General features: G+C 44.6%; 1 protein-coding gene across 1 annotated transcript in view; it reads left to right on the forward strand.

Annotated features, from left to right (window-relative positions):
• LOC121613725 (echinoderm microtubule-associated protein-like 6) overlaps positions 1-16,863 on the forward strand; it is a 63,552-nt gene extending 46,689 nt beyond the window's left edge. Inside the window, exons 28-43 of the mRNA XM_041947331.1 lie at positions 1,266-1,500; positions 2,923-3,049; positions 8,053-8,131; positions 8,214-8,343; positions 8,987-9,085; positions 11,207-11,380; positions 11,575-11,783; positions 12,386-12,543; positions 12,717-12,831; positions 12,918-13,106; positions 13,327-13,499; positions 13,647-13,809; positions 14,689-14,792; positions 15,073-15,226; positions 15,763-15,863; positions 16,550-16,863. Of these exons, the coding sequence (XP_041803265.1) occupies positions 1,266-1,500; positions 2,923-3,049; positions 8,053-8,131; positions 8,214-8,343; positions 8,987-9,085; positions 11,207-11,380; positions 11,575-11,783; positions 12,386-12,543; positions 12,717-12,831; positions 12,918-13,106; positions 13,327-13,499; positions 13,647-13,809; positions 14,689-14,792; positions 15,073-15,226; positions 15,763-15,863; positions 16,550-16,574 (2,235 nt within the window). The 3' untranslated portion in view covers positions 16,575-16,863. The remainder of the gene's footprint in view (positions 1-1,265; positions 1,501-2,922; positions 3,050-8,052; positions 8,132-8,213; positions 8,344-8,986; positions 9,086-11,206; positions 11,381-11,574; positions 11,784-12,385; positions 12,544-12,716; positions 12,832-12,917; positions 13,107-13,326; positions 13,500-13,646; positions 13,810-14,688; positions 14,793-15,072; positions 15,227-15,762; positions 15,864-16,549) is intronic.
• The last annotated feature ends 1,536 nt before the right edge of the window (positions 16,864-18,399 follow it).

An 18,399-nucleotide genomic window follows, 5' to 3' on the forward strand; every position in this document is an offset into this window, starting at 1 on the left:
TGTTCTTGTTTCCTTCATTGCTTCCTATTATTATTCCTCATTTCCTTTTAGTTAGCCTTCCTCTTTCTTTCTGTCCTCATTTTTCTTCCTTTCTTTCCTTCTTGATTATTTCTTTCCTTGTTCCCTTCTTCCTTTCCCATCTTTCTCTTTCTTTGCTGCTTCTTTGTTATTTCTGTTTCTCTTCCTTTATTGCTTCCTATGGACTCTCATTAACAAATAAATGCATGTAAAACATTTTTCAGTTTGTATAAATGTAAAACAAATCCTCATGAAGAAACAAGGTTCACAGATTTCTTATTTCTGATGCACAAAAATAAATTTGGAAATCCACAAACGTGTAAAAGTATTTGAAGTTTTCATCAGAAACACATTTGGATGTTGTTTTATTTGCAGAGTGTTGAAGCTGCAATTATAAACTGCTCTTCGTGGTCGAACTTCACTTTACGGAAGTGTCTATAGCCAATCAGATGCCTTTTTCGACTATAGCCAATCACAGTGTAGTTTCGAGGGGGCGTTCCATCTACCTGCGGCTCAGCCTCAACCTGGAGTCTGGTAGCTGCTCTACAGGGGGGCCTCCGTGACTCTGCTGTGCTGCATCATTCAGGATGTTTGAGTCATGAATGCATTAGCTCACCATGGTTGTCTGTTAGCATTTTATAGCTAGCTTGTTAGCTAACAGTCACTTAGCAAGCTTTCATAGCTCAGATATATTAAATCCTGCTCAGTCAGAGAGATTTAACTGTGTCGAGCAGCTGCTGGATGTTTGTTCTCTCCTCATGTCCTGATTCACTGTGCAGATGTAACACCACATTACAAACACCCTAAATCTACGCTGTGATTGGCTGAAGCGGAAAGAGCCATCTGATTGGCTACAGATTAATTGAAACCCTGTTAATTAAAATCTCAAGACTTCCACACAGATGCAGTGAAGTTCCACCATGTTGAGCAGTTTGTAACCACGGTTACTCACCAGGCTGCACTTTTAGATTTGTGGATACTTGATTCATTGAAACTCTAAATATTTTCGTGTACATTAGAAATACACTGTGAACGCTGTTTTTTTGTGTGTGGATCTGTTAAACTGATCTGAGAACGTAAACATCCTCAGAATGCTGACGAGTATTGTTACTGTGAATACCTGTGAACACCTGGAGGATCATGCTCGATTGATCTGAAGTAACATCTGGATGCAGACTTTTACTTTTTCATTCTGGCATCATTTGTGTGTGAACGGGTCATCAGGTGTGCCCGTTTCCTCCCTTCAGGGTCAGTACGCCCGTTTCAAGCGTTACGTGGGCCACAGCGCCCAGGTGACCAGCGTGCGCTGGGCTCAGGATGACTCCACCCTGCTGACGGTGGGTGGGGCTGACACCGCCCTGATGATCTGGGCGAGGGAGCGAGGGGGCAGGGTCGGCGGAGAGGGCGAGGCGCCCTTGTGTTGGGACAACCGACCGCCCGTGGACAGCGAGGAGTCGGACGACGACATCGAGGAGGACGGAGGTGGGTGTGTCTGTGTTTTTATTCGTACCCACGCCCGCCCCAGATGAATCCACCTGGAACCAGACTGCCCCCCCAGGAAAACGACAGTATCAGAAAGTTCCCCAAAACCACGTTAACGTAGAAGAGACAAACACCCCTAGTGGCTGTGATGATTATGACGGGAGCAAAGCAGGAAATCAGCTGAGGTTGTTACAGAGCGAGAAGATCCACAGAGGTGTGGTCAACAAACATCAGGACTTTAACAGGGGGGGCCGCTGTTTACTTCCTGTGTTGATGAATCTTGTTTTTTTAATCGTGAACACGGCCGCTTTTTTCATTTTCATTATTGTAACCATGACAACGACAGTCCCCTAACCTTACTTTGTAGTCATTTCAGCCCAAACCAGCTTTCCCTGAACCTCATCCTGAAGCAGACTCAGCCTGCTGCCGTCCTGCTGGCGGGGGCATCAAATCAGAAAAACTTTGCTGTTTAACCGCTTGACGCTTGAATTTATTTAGAATTATATTACAAATTAATTATCTGAGTTTTTGCATTCAAATTGATCCTAAATTAAGAGGAGTTTGTTAATTTTTCTGTAGCACCAGCAATAGATATACATACATATACATAGATATACAGGCATGATGCAAATTAGCGAGAACAGGCGTTAATGTTTAAATGCAATAAAAATACTTCAATACTTCAAATTCATAAATGTGCATCATAAAAGCCATTCAAAATTCATTTATTTCATCAAAACAGCCACAGAATTGGCTACAACCATCACATTGTAACAACAACACAACAGATGTTTACTTCCTGTGTAATCTGGAGGACTTGTTCTGAGTTTGGGACCCGAGCCTGACCGACGTTATCTCATCGTTATTTCTTCTTCAAAGACAAACTTGTGTGTTTGCTTTGGAAAGACTTTCTCACAAATAACAAATAATTAATCTGGCAACAGACCAACAGGAATGTGGCGCCAGAAGCACGAAACTACTCGCCAACAAGCCAAAGGATTAGTGGCAAAGCACACCCTGCAGTCAACTGCTGCCATGTAATCAATCAACTTGATCAACTTCACCTTTTCCCACCGTCAGCCAGATGGATGTGGCTGGTAAACTCCAAACTGGCACAGTCACCATGTTCTTTAAGAGCTGTGGAGGAAGCGGACCGCATCCACCATGAGTGTTTGTAGAGCCGACCTCCTCTGGTCATTCTCTCCGACTTCCTGCTTCCCAGAGGGCATTGCAAATCTACGTGCAACGCATGTCACACATGGAAGCAGATGATCGTCAGTCAGAGAGTGAAAGAAAGAGAAAATTTTCTTATTAAGTTTGAAAATAATCTCACCAAAGCCTGAAGGTTTACGCCTCAAATCAGTCAACGCTAATTTATGAATGTTTGTCTGTGTGTGTGTGTGTGCGCGCGCGCGTCCGAAGGCTACGACAGTGATGTTGCCCGGGAGAAGAGGGTGGATTACACCGCTAAGATGTACGCTGTCAGCATCAGAGAGATGAGAGGAACCAAACCTCACCAACAGCTGAAGGAGCTGTCTGCTGAGGAGAGGTATGCACGCTCACACACACACACACACAGTTGCCATGACAACGGGTTGCTTCAAACAGTCAGATTAATCATCAGATTTGTTGACCTGTTTTGGGACCTGAGTTTAAAGCTGCATCACTTGGCATGTTGGCGCCCCCATGTGGCAGTGACAGGTGTGAAAGTGTGACGCTCCTGTTTCAAACATGCTGTAACTTCTCTTATAGATTCAAGTGAGCTTAAGGTGGAAGCAGATGAAAAAGCACTTCCAGGTGGATTTTATGTTCTTAAAGTCTTCATCTGTACTGAGGATGAATATGTTTATTTATGTTACTTCATTTATTTCTTTAAGTTTATCTCTATGAAACCACATTATTGGAAGTTTCATGGGGCTGGGAGGCAGCAAAGGGGAAGGACATAAGATGTAAATACATTACATTAGACTGTTGTACTATGATGAGTGAGTACCACATAACTCTGACTGTGGAAATGAACATAATACTGAATGCACAACAAAGACAACAGGTAAACATGGCGGAAGTTTCCAGTTTGCATTAATTTAGGAGCAGAGGAAATAAAAGCCTCGAATAGAGGCCTGTTCCAAATAAAGGCCAGGCTTGAGAATTTAGAGCGTCTACATCTGTTTTCATCTCTTTGCTCTGTACGAGCCGTATCCCACTCTCTCTCGTGTGTGAATTAGATTTAGATATCAGATGCAGATCAGCCTGCGATCGATCGATCCATCACACATTCACAGTGTCAGACTGCTGGAGGCAGCCGGGATGGTTTTTCTGGTTGTTTCTTTAAACTGCTGGTGCAGCTTTAAACTTTTACAAATCAAAGCTTTAGAAACTTTTCTTGACATTCGGTGTGATTTTTGACTTCATGCACTGAGACTGAATGTACGAACTGAGCTCAAACTCTGTGAACAATTTCATATTCTGCTTGGTGTGTGTCATCAGTGGTCACTGTGTGTGTGTGTGTGTTAGTGTGTGCTCCTGTATACTTGGATTGGTGTGCGTGCACACTCTGTGCATATGTGTTTGTTTAAAGTGAAAAGGTTTTGCATCTCATGCATGCACAGGCTTCTGCATGATGGATGAGTCTTGGTTTGTTCCTTCATGGAGCTCAGTTTGCTGCGTGTTTGCACAGATTATTAGAATTTCATTGTGAGTGAGTTTCTGTCTTCAAAACACTCAAAAATAAAGGGCCGCTGTAAAGGAACAAATTTATTCTGCAGGGTGTCAAACTCTAAAAACAAGATGAACGACCGAAGGCTAAAACGCATCACAAAGTTTCTAAAAAGTGAAAGAAGGCATCATCAGTCCCTAAATACGCCTCGTCCACGCTGTGTTAGTGAAGCTCAGAGCGCCTGAACTCTGATCAAGGTGCGGTTTTATGAAGAGGAAGGAGATTCAGCTCAGTCGGCCTTTTCCACTACAGGACTTTAACACCACGCGACTTATCTGTTGAAGCAGGTTCTGCTTTTGTTTCCTCTGTACTTCCTGACTTTGGGGGTGAATTCCTGCTCAGCAGGTGATACTGATCCAGCTCCAGGTGCATTCTGGGGAAGAACTGCAACAGCTGGTTTGTATCACTGAAAAACTCTGAATTAATAGAGCAGGAAGTGTGTTTAGATAAGCACTACAAGGAGGTTTAATCCTTCACCGCACAGAAGATATTCTGATAAAAGATGACACGTGATCTTTGTAACTGTTGTTTTAATTTCCCAGTAACGTTCGGGCAGCGTTGGTATTTATAAAATCATGCCACAGGTTTAGTAGTAAACCATTTTTAACAGCACCAGCCGCTGCATTTAATTCAGTTCTACGTTCATGTAGTGCCTGTTTACACTAAACCTTTACAAATGTGCTTGAATAGCCAATGAAATTCTGGTCACGCTGATCTGCCGCTTCAGTGGTCATTTAGAGCTCCGGTCATCTCAGATCATGGATTTCAGTGCTAAGAGGGATGTTACACACGATTGGAAGTGATAAACATCGTAAATGTCCTCAGTTTAAAGATATTTAGGCACAGATACCTTAAATATGAATATACATGGCCAAAATTGAGATTTAATGAATTTAAATATAGATATTGATGATGATGTGCAGTTTTTTACACGTTCTGTTTTCTCAAATGGCTTGAAAAATAATGCATGTAGTCTTTGGGCTCAGACCTGAATGTTTACAACATCTGGCTCTGCCCCTGATACTGGATATGATGGCTGACCAGACCAGTCCACTGGTCTCAGTTTAAGGAAAACGTAACTGAAGACCTTCTAGGTTCAGGTTCTGGGAAAGTCCGGGTTTCTGTTTGTTCAGTTCCTGTAGAGGAAAAGGCCTAAAGGAGTCACAGGACCCTCTTGTGTCTTTGTCCCTTTGTGGGGCCCTTACTTCCTGAGTGTTGCTGCTGTCTGGCTGTGTCTGTGGAGACTCTTAATATCTGTGTTGTGTTTTAACTTGCATTCCCTGGAGGCAGGGCATTGTCAAGTAAGTATGACCTGATACTGAATATGCAGCTGGTTTAAGACAGTGAGACAGCTCTAATTAAAGTGTGTGTGCTGTAGGATAAGTCATTGGTGAGTTTACCTCTGAAGATCAGAAGCCGGAGTTTCCTTAGTGTCTTTGAACCTATCACTTGTTGCATTCATGCATTTTCTGCTTCTGTTATTTCACTATTTTAACTGAGAGTTCAGGAAATCAAACACAGAACCAGAACAATTAGCAGTGTTTGTATTTCCTGCAAACGATCATGTGACGTTGGTTTTCTGCATTCAAACAGTTACTGTTTAACAGCTAATTAAAGAACTTCCACAAGCTAGAAAAGGTCGTTTAAAATCACACTGACAGTTCTGAGTATGCAGCAGCTTTTCAGAAACAATTCTCTAACTTTGTGAATAAAGTCCTTCATAAAACTTGAGACATGTCTTCACTAGTAACCTCCAATCAGAAGCATGAACTCACACAGGAGCAAAGAAATAACATTAACCTGCAGACCTCGAATATAAAAATATTTCAAACAATCCCATCAACATGATTAGCTCTGATTTCAGTTCATTAACCGTCATAATTTGTTGTCTGAGCTGATAATAATCTGTTCAATCATACTAGACTTCTTCATTTTTTCTCATCCTTCACTTCCTGTCTTTTCTAACCCAGTTTGTTCCTCCTCTCCTTCTCCTCATGTGGCTCTTTCTCCTCCTTCTTCTTCACACCATCTCACTGTTTTCGGGGGGGTCGGGGGGTGATCCCTCGTCCCTCCACAGCCTGGTTTCGTTCTCTGTTATCACTCTTTCATCCCATGACAGGGAGGGAAGGAAATACTAAACCCAGCCGTCCCAATTCCCAATTTAATCATCAGGAAATTACAGGCTGTGGTCTGTGACAGACAAAAGCCTCCTCAGGGGGGCGCCACAGAGGTGAAGGAGAGTCAAAATCTGTGACTCCCTCTCATTCACTGTGACATCACTTCCTGAGCAAATCTGTGATGTTCATCCAGAATAAACCTCCATAAACCCAAAAACAAAACCAGAGAGAACACCTGCAGTGATGGAAGTCCTGCTGCAGGTTCACCAGGTGAGACACAGACTCACCTCAGCCCTGTTTCCTCCGGATCCAGGACTGAAGACTGACTCTCAGCCTGCCTGTGCATGTTAGCCTGTTCACACATGCTAGCATGTTAGCGTGACAGCCCGAAAATACAAACAAGTACCTGTAGCATGCTAGCATTTTGTTAGCATGTGGCTACAGCCACTGCTAGTCACATTATAGTTTCTCTGAGACGTGAGGCCTGTGTGTGTGTGCGTGCGTGTGTGCATATGTGTGTGTGTGTGTGTGTTTTCTAAAGCTCTGTACCTTGGTTCTGTCCCTCTGCTGTCCAGGGGATCCAGGTAACACCTGTCCACCTTTCACTGTTTGTGTATGCAACGCCTCTTCATTGTGTGTGTGTGTGCGTGCGTGCGTGTGCGTGTGTGTGTGTGTGTGTGTGTGTCCTGTTGGCATTACCTCACACTGTCCTCTCTGGATTTATCTCAGGATCAGTGCAGATTTCAGCACTGGTTATTTTTTATAGTACTTTTAAAGTATTCCATCTGTGTTTTTATATGGTATTTTGTGGCTGTGAAAGTACTAACTGCAGTCATACCAGTATAAGTACTACCATTAATATTACTGCACTGCTAATACTATTAAGTCTAAATAATAATTTCACTATTAACAATAATGTGTTATGCAGTGTTTTTACTGCACTACTACAATCTACTCACCACACCAGAGATACTGCTGTTACTATTCATAGTAGTAATACTCCTCCCACTTCCAATAGTACTTCCATTGTTACCAGTAAAGATGTTACTACAAATACAGAAAAGGTTACTTTTACTACTAGTACTTACTATTTTACCCTTTTCTCTTACAGTAGTTTTACCATCACTGATACCAATATTACCACATCAGTACTGCTACAAATACCACACTTCTTTCACTAGTTAACACACGAGTACCACTACTGCTACAGTAGTATCATTACTACAACGAACATGACAGCTTTTGTAATTACTAACATTGACAGTGCTAGTATTATTACTTCTACGGTGAGGATCTATACAGGTACTAGTGCTTCTACTATACACTAACTACTACTGTTACTACTACTGCGAATAAAATTCTACCATTACAGTATATTACTTACTTTTATTAGTACTTTTACTACTACTATGACTGCTACTGGTACTATTAATACTGTACTACTAATACCACTGCTACTACCACATTTACTGACCACACGAGTACTACTGCTATTACTTTTTGTACTATATAACCATTACTTTGTTTTTACTACTACCACTACTTCCAACGTGTACTCAGTAGTCATAGCACCAGTGTGTTAGAGGTCACAGGTCAGTACTACCACTAATATTAGTACTTTATTCTATGAAGTGTCTGTCTGCCGTCTGTCCTCCAGACCTCAGAATGATAACCAATGAGTGATCGGTTAATTGATTAATAGACTGATTGATCCTCCAGGCCTCCGGTGAGTCGAGCAGCGCCGCAGCCAGAAAAACTCCAGAAGAACAATGTCTCCAAGAAGAAGAGGCTGGTGGAGGTACGCCCGTCTCTCTGCCTGTCTCTCTCTCAGTCCCTCTGTCCTCCTCTTCACCCGTCTCTCCTGTCTCGCCCCCCCGTAGGACCTGGTTTTGGATCACGTGTTTGGTTTTCGGGGCTTCGATTGTCGTAACAACCTGCACTACCTCAACGATGGCACTGACATCGTCTACCACACTGCCGCCACCGCGATTGTCCACAGTCTCAGCACCGGTAACCATGGCAGCACACACACACACACACACTGTTCACACTGTAAAAAGCCTCTGATCGCTTCCTGCTGAGCAGCAACCAGCAGACAGACTCAGAGACCAGCTGGGGGACACAGAGCAGCATTTAGCAGCTAAAGAGCTAAAGATATTTCCCTCAGGAGCTGGAGGAGACCAAACACAGAGCTCAAAGAGAGAGACGACTGGACTGACGTTCATCAGGTGACACAAACACGACTCAGCGTCAGTCATCCTGTTGTTCTGGAGCTGAAATGAACGAGCTCATGTCGATTTCTTCCGTTTTTTTAAATGAGCTGCAAAGCTGGCAGATCTCCTGCAGTGACATCCAGGATGTTACAGGTGTGTCTGCTTGATGCTGGGAAACGAAGGTCCTCAGCCCTTCACAACATGCTGTGAGTTTGATGCGTGTGGAGGAACTTTGACCGTCATTCCCTCGTAGATATTTCTGAGACAGGTCACATGCTTCAGCTTCAGATTTGTGAAGGATGTGACTTCTGAAACTCCTTCAGACAGTCGTCACAATTAAACACGACGTTATGCAGGAAGTTCAGCTGACAGACACGGTGACTCGAACCTGCGACCTTTCACATCAGAGTGATGTGTTTATGTGTCTTCACCTGCTGCAGGAACTCAGAGCTTCTACCTGGAACACACTGATGACATCCTCTCTTTGACCGTCAACCAGCACCCGAAATACAAAAACATCATCGCCACCGGACAGATCGGTACACTGTGTGTGTGTGTGTGACGTTTTGCATGGCGGTGTGTTTCTCTACTAACTCGTCTGCACTGAATGAGTCCTGCTTCTCTCTCCTCTGCTTCCTGTTCAACCTGCTCGCTTTGGTTTTTGTCCCCTGACGGAAACATGGAGGAAACTTTGTCTTAAAATGGAAAAACACAAACTGAAAGAGGCTGAAAGGGGGGGGGGGGGGTGACGGTGTCAGAAAAGGTGGAGGGTTACGTGCTTTTTCTTTTTGCTAAAGGCAGAGCAGGAGAAGGTCTTTTTACTGTTCCTCACCATCATATCATCATATCTAACTGGTAGCTTTTCTGGGTAATAAACGTGCTGTTTGACCATATGTTGCTTTATTTTCTCATCGAACTAGCAGCCTGTTCCTGGTTCACTCACGTGGCGTCATGAGGCTGGATTTCCACCATATTGAGACAAGCCCGGAGGCACGAGGTTTCTGGACTCAAATGCAGAACTCAGACACCACAGCAAGGTTTCAAAATAAAAGAGGGATTTATTTAACAAAAGGCGGTCAGGATAACAACAGCTCATACAAAGTATGGCAGAAAAGTTCAACAAAAGACGCTAAGGCATAATTTGGAAGAATAATCTTAACTCAAAAAGGGCTCAATCGGCTAGAATAAAGTATCAAACTAAAATCAAGAACAAACCTAGAAAAATACTATAAATCAACTAGAACTTACTTTCAAAAACAGACGATGCACAACAAGGAGACAAGGATCCAGAAATGCTGGATAAATCACGGCTTGGCACAAGGACACGGCACCAGACAAAGGGAGACGCAGACTATATACACGAGGTAACAATGAACAGGTGGAGACAATTAGGGCGGGGAAGACAATCAGACAGGCGGGAAACACACCAGGAAGTCGAGGGCCTGAAACGAGAGGAGAGTTAGGTTTCACAATAAAACAGGAAGTGTAAGACAAGACATGACACTCATGAACAAAAACACTTGACAGATCTGACGAGACATGACATATTGTCAGAGTCACCATCATTATTTGTTGTGGGACACTGGAGGGGGGGACACACAGGGAGTCTGGTGACAGTGTTGATAATGCTGGGCAGGGTTCAGCACCCCAACACTCCCCAGTAACTTGCCTGCAGTCCCTACAGGTTTATTTAGCAGCTGAAGAGCTGGTGGAGACCAAAAACAGAGCTAAAAGAGCGAGAACACGACTCCACATGAATGATCACGTTGTTCTGTAGCTGCTGGATGTGGAAATAAGCAACAAGCTGAACGTCTCACCAGTGTCTCTTTAATCTTCATGAAGCTGATTTAAGCAGCAGGAATCACCCATAAATGTCTCTGCTGTCATGGCTGACGTTGGCGTGTTTGAAGCGACTCACTGCAGGTTTTTTTTGTTCTGTTCTGTTTTGCTGTATGTGTGTTTTGGCTGGCCTCATTTGTCACCATCGCTCTCACAACACCTCAGGTGACATCAGTGAACTCCCAGGTAAACACCAAACCGCACCGCCTTTCCCGCCGCGACAGACACCCTGAAACCCAGAAACACGTTAGAGCTGCATCCAGCCGTCTGATCAGAGCGTCACATGCTCACGGATTCAGACTCTGAACTCTGATGTTGTCTACAGTCCGTTTTCCAAATCATCCTCCAGCTTTGAGACAGATTCAACGTTCAAAATATGTTTCCTGGTTGGTGCGTTCAAGTGCTCGTGTGGCATCTACAAGCCATGTTGAGGAACCGCTGTAAGAATTTTAAATTTACAGCATCACGATGCTCCTCGTGTTCGTAAAATTAAATATCTGTCACTCTTCTGTTTATTAATATCTACAGAGAGGATGTTAGATACAAAATCCCAAATCTGAAAGCAAACATGATGATTCACATGTTTGTGCACAGTGAAATCAACAGAAGGCTGAAGGACATGAAGTCTAAAAAGCGCTCTCATGACGATGATCTGTGAGCTGTGAGACTTCAGGACTGTGTGCTGACGCTGGTCTGGGTCTCAGGGTGTTTGAAGGCTGCACTGATCCCTCTAACCCGCTCTGTTTGTCACTTTCATCCTCGTGACGTAATGAAACCTGGATTCACGTCCTCCCTCCTCGTGTCCCGTGCTCTTCGCGTAGGCACCACTCCCTCCATCCATGTGTGGGACGCGATGAGTAAACAGACTCTGTCCATCCTCCGCTGTCCTCACGCCAAAGGCGTCGGCTACGTTAACTTCAGCGCCACGGGAAAGCTGCTGCTGTCTGTCGGAGTGGAACCTGAACACACCATCACTGTGTGGCGCTGGCAGGAAGGTCAGACTGTCTGAGCAGAGAAATACTCACATTACTTCAAAACAGTAAAAAACTTTGTTTTTGATTTCTTTTTTCTTCAGCACAGACTAACTACTGCCTAAAAATAGTCTGAGCTCAAAGAAGGACTGATACAGATCAGTCATTTAGATCAGACAGGACATTGAACTGAAGTAACAGCGGCGTCTCCACCGCAGGGTCTAAGGTGTGCAGTAAGGCCGGACACCCGGACCGGATCTTCGTGGTGGAGTTTCGTCCGGACTCTGACTCCCAGTTCGTGTCGGTGGGAATCAAACACGTGAAGTTCTGGACGCTGGCCGGCGGCGCTCTGATGTACAAGAAGGGCGTGGTGGGAACGGTGGAGGACGGCAGGATGCAGACGATGCTGTCTGTCGCCTTCGGTGCTGTGAGTTCACCGCCGGCTTATCTGAAGGTCTCTGCTGATGTCATGACAGGAAGTAAAACAACCAGGAACAAACCGCTGGTTAAATTTTACCAAGAAAACAGTGAAATCAAAGAGCCGCACAGTCATTAAACAAAAAGCCGAAGTCTTTACCTGAAATACCGGCACAGTTTTAAATTCTTTGTTAAATAAAGTACAGATATATTCACAGAACATCACAGAGTTCAAAGAAATCACTGAGGAACAATGCTGACACGTAGCACACAAGTGCATTAAAGAATAATGATTTCACAATGAGACTACCACAAATTTAAAGTACTGTTTGAAGATTTTTTAAATATAAATGTATGATGCGACTGTGCAGAAATGACCAATAACATTACAGCTGACTCATGTTACTGACCGTCAATCCATTACTGAATGTCAGTGAGATCCCTGATGATTCCTCTGCAGATCCTCAGAGGTGGTACTTCATAGTGAACCTCAGCTTCATGTCATCCATTCATGGAAAGATGGCGGCAGGTGCGACAGGTGTACGGGTTGAAAGCAGACATGAGTACAGTTCTGTGAGCAGGAACGTTTTCCTCCTAAATGTGCGTTTGCAGAATAACTTGACGTTCACCGGAGCCATTAACGGGGACGTGTACGTGTGGCGGGATCACTACCTGCTGAGGGTGGTGGCGAAGGCTCACACCGGGCCCGTCTTCACCATGTACACCACGCTGAGAGACGGACTCATCGTCACCGGCGGCAAGGAGAGGCCGTGAGTAACCCGCCACCAGCTGATTGTAGCTGGAGGAAACTTTTACCTGATTTTATATCATCATGATCCGTGTTTCATATCTGAAGCAGCACAGATCAAAGATTGTGTGTGTGTGTGTTTGCGTGTGTGTGTGTGTGTGTGTCTGTGTGTGTGTGTGTGTGTGTGTGTGTCAGGACCAAGGAGGGCGGAGCGGTGAAGCTCTGGGATCAGGAGATGAAACGTTGTCGAGCCTTCCAGCTGGAGACGGGACAGCAGGTGGAGTGCGTCCGATCGGTCTGCAGAGGCAAGGTGAGGACTTAAGATTTCAATCTTCATCACTCTCATCATCCTCCTCCCTCCATCATCCTCATCAGCCCCATCCTCTTCTTCCTCAGGGGAAGATCCTAGTGGGGACGAAGGACGGGGAGATCATCGAGGTCGGGGAGAAGAACGCGGCGTCCAACCTGCTGCTGGACAGTCACGCTCGGGGAGGAATCTGGGGTCTGGCTGCTCATCCTGCAAAAGATCTGTTCATCACCGCCAGCGACGACGCCACCATCCGCCTGTGGGACCTCGCCGACAGGGTACACACACACACACACGTACACTCGACACTGCTGAGGTGCCCTTCAGCAAGGCATCAAACCTCAAACTGTGCTGGCTCTTCAGTCTGACGTCCCTCCACAGTGACTGCATATCTAAAGGTTCTGTGTGTCCATCATCTGAATGAGTATAAATATGAATATATCACTTGCATCACTTACTGGAAGCACTAAAAGGTGAATATAATCTTTGTTTCTGTAGAAACTGTTGAACAAGGTGTGTGTTGGCCATGAAGCCCGCTGTGTGAGCTACAGCGCTGACGGAGAAATGCTGGCCGTGGGGATGAAGAACGGCGAGTTCCTCCTCCTCCTCGCCAACTCGCTGAAGATGTGGGCGAAGAAACGAGACCGCAGTGCCGCCATCCAGGACATCAGGTGGGAGAGAGATGGTTAAGTTATTTATCAGTTTCACAAACCTTTAAAATATATACAAACAAACACAAACAAGCATCCTGTGTGTGTGTGTGTGTGCGTGCGTGTGCGTGTGTGTGTGTGTGTGTGTGTGCACATGCACGGGCGCAGGTTCAGTCCAGACCGGCGGCTTTTGGCAGCCGGTTCAGTGGAGAACACAGTGGATGTTTACGATGTGAGCGCAGGACCGAGTCTGAACCGGCTGGTTTACTGCAGCGACATCCCTGCTTTCATCCTGCAGCTCGACTTCTCTGCTGACAGCTGTTATATACAGGTATACACACACACACACACACACATATACACACACTGCTGACTGCTGGTATATACAGGTATATACACACACTGCTGACTGCTGGTATATACAGGTATACATACACACACATACACACACTGCTGACTGCTGGTATATACAGGTATATACACACACTGCTGACTATCGGTATATACAGGTATATACACACACTGCTGACTGCTGGTATATACAGGTATACACACACTGCTGACAGCTGGTATATACAGGTAGATACACACTGCTGACTACTGGTATATACAGGTATATACACACACTGCTGACTATCGGTATATACAGGTATACACACACTGCTGACTGCTGGTATATACAGGCATACACACACTGCTGACTGCTGGTATATACAGGTATACACTCTGCAGACCGCTGGTATATACAGGTGTATACACACACCGCTGACAGCTGTTATATACAGGTATACACACACTGCTGACTGCTGGTGTATACAGGTATATACACACTGCTGACAGCTGGTATATACAGGTATATACACACTGCTGACTGCTGATATATACGGGTATATACACACACTGCTGACTGCTGGTATATACAGGTATACACACACATATACACACACTGCTGACTACGGGTATATACAGGTATACACACAAACACACACACACACACACATATACACACACTGCTGACCGCTGGTATATACAACAATCCAGACTGTTGACTGACTCAACATCAGTAAGGTGGTAAATTATCTCTCCTACCATCTCCTGTTGCTCCCCTGAGTACCTGACCAAAAGCATTAAGTGCACCCCTGAGTATACAATCTATACACATATATACAGTATATTTACAGTGTGTGTGTGTGTGTGCGCGCGCGCACAGGTGTCCACAGGAGCTTATAAGCGGCAGGTGTTTGAGGTTCCTTCGGGGAAGTTGGTGAGTGACCAGACCATCATCGACAGAATCACCTGGGCAACCTGGACCAGGTAACACACATGCACACGCACACACTTAAACACACACACACACACATACAGTATTCAAATGATATTAAAAGTCAGAGAATAAAATAAGTCTCCACAACAGTATAATGCCCTCTGTGTCATGATTTATTGATCCATCTGTCTGTCTGCGTGATTGTCTGTCTATCTCTCTCTGTCTGTCTGTCTGCCTGTCTGTCTGTCTGTCTGTCTGTCTCTCTCTCTGTCTGTCTGTCTGTCTGTCTCTCTGTCTGTCTGTCTCTCTCTCTGTCTGTCTGTCCCTCAGTGTCCTGGGAGATGAAGTTTTGGGGATTTGGCCACGAAACGCAGACAAAGCTGAAGTGAACTGTGCGTGTGTGTCTCACGGCGGCCTGAACATCGTCACCGGCGACGACTTCGGATTGGTCAAACTGTTCGACTTCCCCTGCACTGAGAAGTTTGTGAGTCACTTTTTCATTTTTTGTCTTCGTTCACTAGTTTCCAAAACACGTGTCCTCAGGTCGCTGCAGGACTTCTTCATTTGTTTTACGTTTTTAATCACTTTTCAGCAAATGAAAATCATTTTATTTACATTGTTTCAAAATGGAAGAAATAAAACAGACAAGAAAAAAAAAGAATTCAGCTGCAGCAAAGATGGATGATTTTCTGTAAGGTTGAATTGAAACAGCGGTAAAGTTTGTGCAAATTAGAAATAATATCAGCGAGTCACAGCTCCCTCTGAATGACTGTAAAAACAGCAGTTATTGATTATTTACTTTATTAATCTCAAGAGATTACTTCTCTGCATTTCACCCATCACACACACAACATGCAGATTTCTGCCGGTCAGGTGGGAATCAACCTTCCCATTACAGGCCGCTTCGCCAACTTCAAGTGTGTTGCATTGGCCGGGAATCGAACCCGGGCCTCCCGCGTGGCGAGAATTGTACCACTGAACCACCAATGCATACATCACAGTATGTTTTTCTGTCTGCAGGCGAAACACAAGCGCTACCTCGGCCACTCGGCTCACGTGACCAACATCCGCTTCTCCCACGAGGACAAACACGTGATCAGCACAGGAGGAGATGACTGCAGGTGAACTGATCACTGATCAATAATCGATGACACAGCAGCACGAAACACGTCAGATTCTTCTTGTTAAGGTGTTTCCTTCGCTGCAGATGGAGCTCCGCTCCAAAATGAATCCTCTCTCGAAAATAAAACTCCACTTTGCAAACAAAACACTTAATCAACGATCAAATCAAATGTTGTTCTGAAATACTGACGTTCAGGCAGAAACACGACGTTTCTCCACATGCAGCATCAATTCAGCTGTAAGTCTGACAAAGTATAAGACTGCCAGAAACCCAAAAATACAAGAAAAATGACACTGGTGCTGCTAAAATGTAGAAATCTTAAGTGGTTATCACTTGAAATAGTATTATAGAACAGCACAAAAATACAGCAGAGAAATAAAGAAGAAAGAAAGAAAAGAGTTTATTTACATGAACAGTGATTTTATCCCAAATCTTTGCAGCACTTTTTTCATTAAAAGTCTATTTTTGCCTGAAAATCACTAAAAATATGAGTAAGTTTTCACATTTCTTTAAAAAATATAACATATTATAAGGTGAGTAAATGAGAAATGAGACAGTGGGAAAGCTCCACATTCTCATCTCGTCTCCACATATAAATAAAGTTTTGTTCATACAAATAAAGGTGTTGTCGTGGTGACAGAAGCTCAGTCTCTAACTGCGTTATGGTCTGTTTGTCTGTTGCAGTGTGTTTGTGTGGAAATGCCTGTAAACACAGAGACAGAGACGCTTTCATCCAAAGCACCTTAACAGCACCACAAGTGGATCCGGAGGGAATTGAACCCGCAACCCGAACCTGAAGAGTTCCCCTTCACGACGGGTCACGTGACCCTGAACCGGAACAACAACGAGAACCAGAAGAATCAGACGTTTCCTGATCCGAGCACAGACGCAGACGTTTGTTTTTGGTTGATTTAGTTTCAGAGCCAATCAGCTTTAAAACAGAAGTCATGTGACTCACTGCTGCGCTCAGCTCTCTGAGCGACTCAACAGGTGACAAACTGTCCCTCCAGGTGAGCCACTGATCATGTGACCACCTGGAGTCGCAGAGTGTCAGACGCCGTCCAGGAGTCGGATGCATAAAACTGCGTTCATCAGACGATTGAAGCCGTGCGTTCACACCTCATATCAACACTGAAAGGACTCGTTCACACCTCGTGTCAACACTGAAAGGACTCGTTCACACCTCGTGTCAACACTGAAAGGACTCGTTCACACCTCGTATCAACACTGAAAGGACTCGTTCACACCTCGTGTCAACACTGAAAGGACTCGTTCACACCTCGTAACAACTCTGAAAGGATTCGTTCACACCTCCTCAAGTCTGTCTTCAAACAACACTGACGTGAACCGGCGACCTTCCGATCACAAGCCGCTTCTCCAACCTCTAGGCCACGGCTGCCCCCCCCCCCCCCCCCCCCCCGTCAAATCATCGGTCTTCATGCTCGTCTGAGGCCGCTGTGGGCTCCACCTACAGCGAGCAGTGACCCCGTCACTGCACAGACGATCACCTCACTTTTTGGTTTGAAGTGGGCGGGACTCAAAAAGGCCAAATAATCCTGAGCACCAATCAGAGTTTAGCAGCATTTCAGTTAGCCTGGTCACCCTCACACAGTCCTGATGAAGAGGAGCAGCTGAGTTTTTGCTGTTGAACTGGACTGTCAGTGAACTTTGATCGATGCTTTCAGGGCCTTTAAACTTCAGAAGTATAATCAATAGTTTAGTTGTTGGAGCTTAAAACCAGACAAACTTCACAAAGTGAGATTCTATAAAGCATCAAATGAAAAGATGAACACGAGGAAATAAAATAAATGTCAACAGAGCCAATAACAAAACTCAAATCAGTAACTGTGCCTTTCGTTGTGTTTTTATTGATCTGTGTGCAGGCTGCAGGATGATCGCTCACGTCAGTCTTCAACCTCGCTGAATCATGTTTTATTCATCATCATCATCATCATCATCATCATCATCATTTATTCGTCTGACTCCTGGATTCACAACCCTTCACACTCGTCTCGTGAAAATGATGCTGCATTCAGGTCACCGTAGGAAAAATAACCTTCAAGTGACCATTGAAAGGACAAACTGATTCACAGGTCCAGATCTGATCTGAAGTGTTGTGGGGAAGAATCCAGATCCTTCAGGACCTCCTGTACTGGGATCACTGGGAGGAGAAGAGCTGCTTTATTAAAAATCTGATGCAGTTTCATGTTTATAGAAACATCCTGAAGTTCGTCTGTAACTGAGAAACATTTCAAACCACTTTTCGTTTCAAAGAGCCTTTCCGGACCCGTCGTCGGACATCGTCACACTCAAAGTGCCTTCCTGGATCTTTCTACCTGCGTTTGTTTGTCTTCTTTTCTTTGGAGGGAATGTTTCACTCGCCGTTTGTTTTATTTCATCCATACCTGGACTTCTTTTGGACTCTGTCTGGTGCTACACTGAGAATGTTCAAACTTTCCAAAAGCATTTTCTTTGCTGCTGCTTTTTGTTTTAAAGACACGAAACATCCAAAAGCTTCACCGTCACGAGATATC

Source organism: Chelmon rostratus, chromosome 11, assembly GCF_017976325.1.
Source record: "Chelmon rostratus isolate fCheRos1 chromosome 11, fCheRos1.pri, whole genome shotgun sequence".
In the NCBI taxonomy this organism is placed as follows: Eukaryota; Metazoa; Chordata; class Actinopteri; order Chaetodontiformes; family Chaetodontidae; genus Chelmon; species Chelmon rostratus.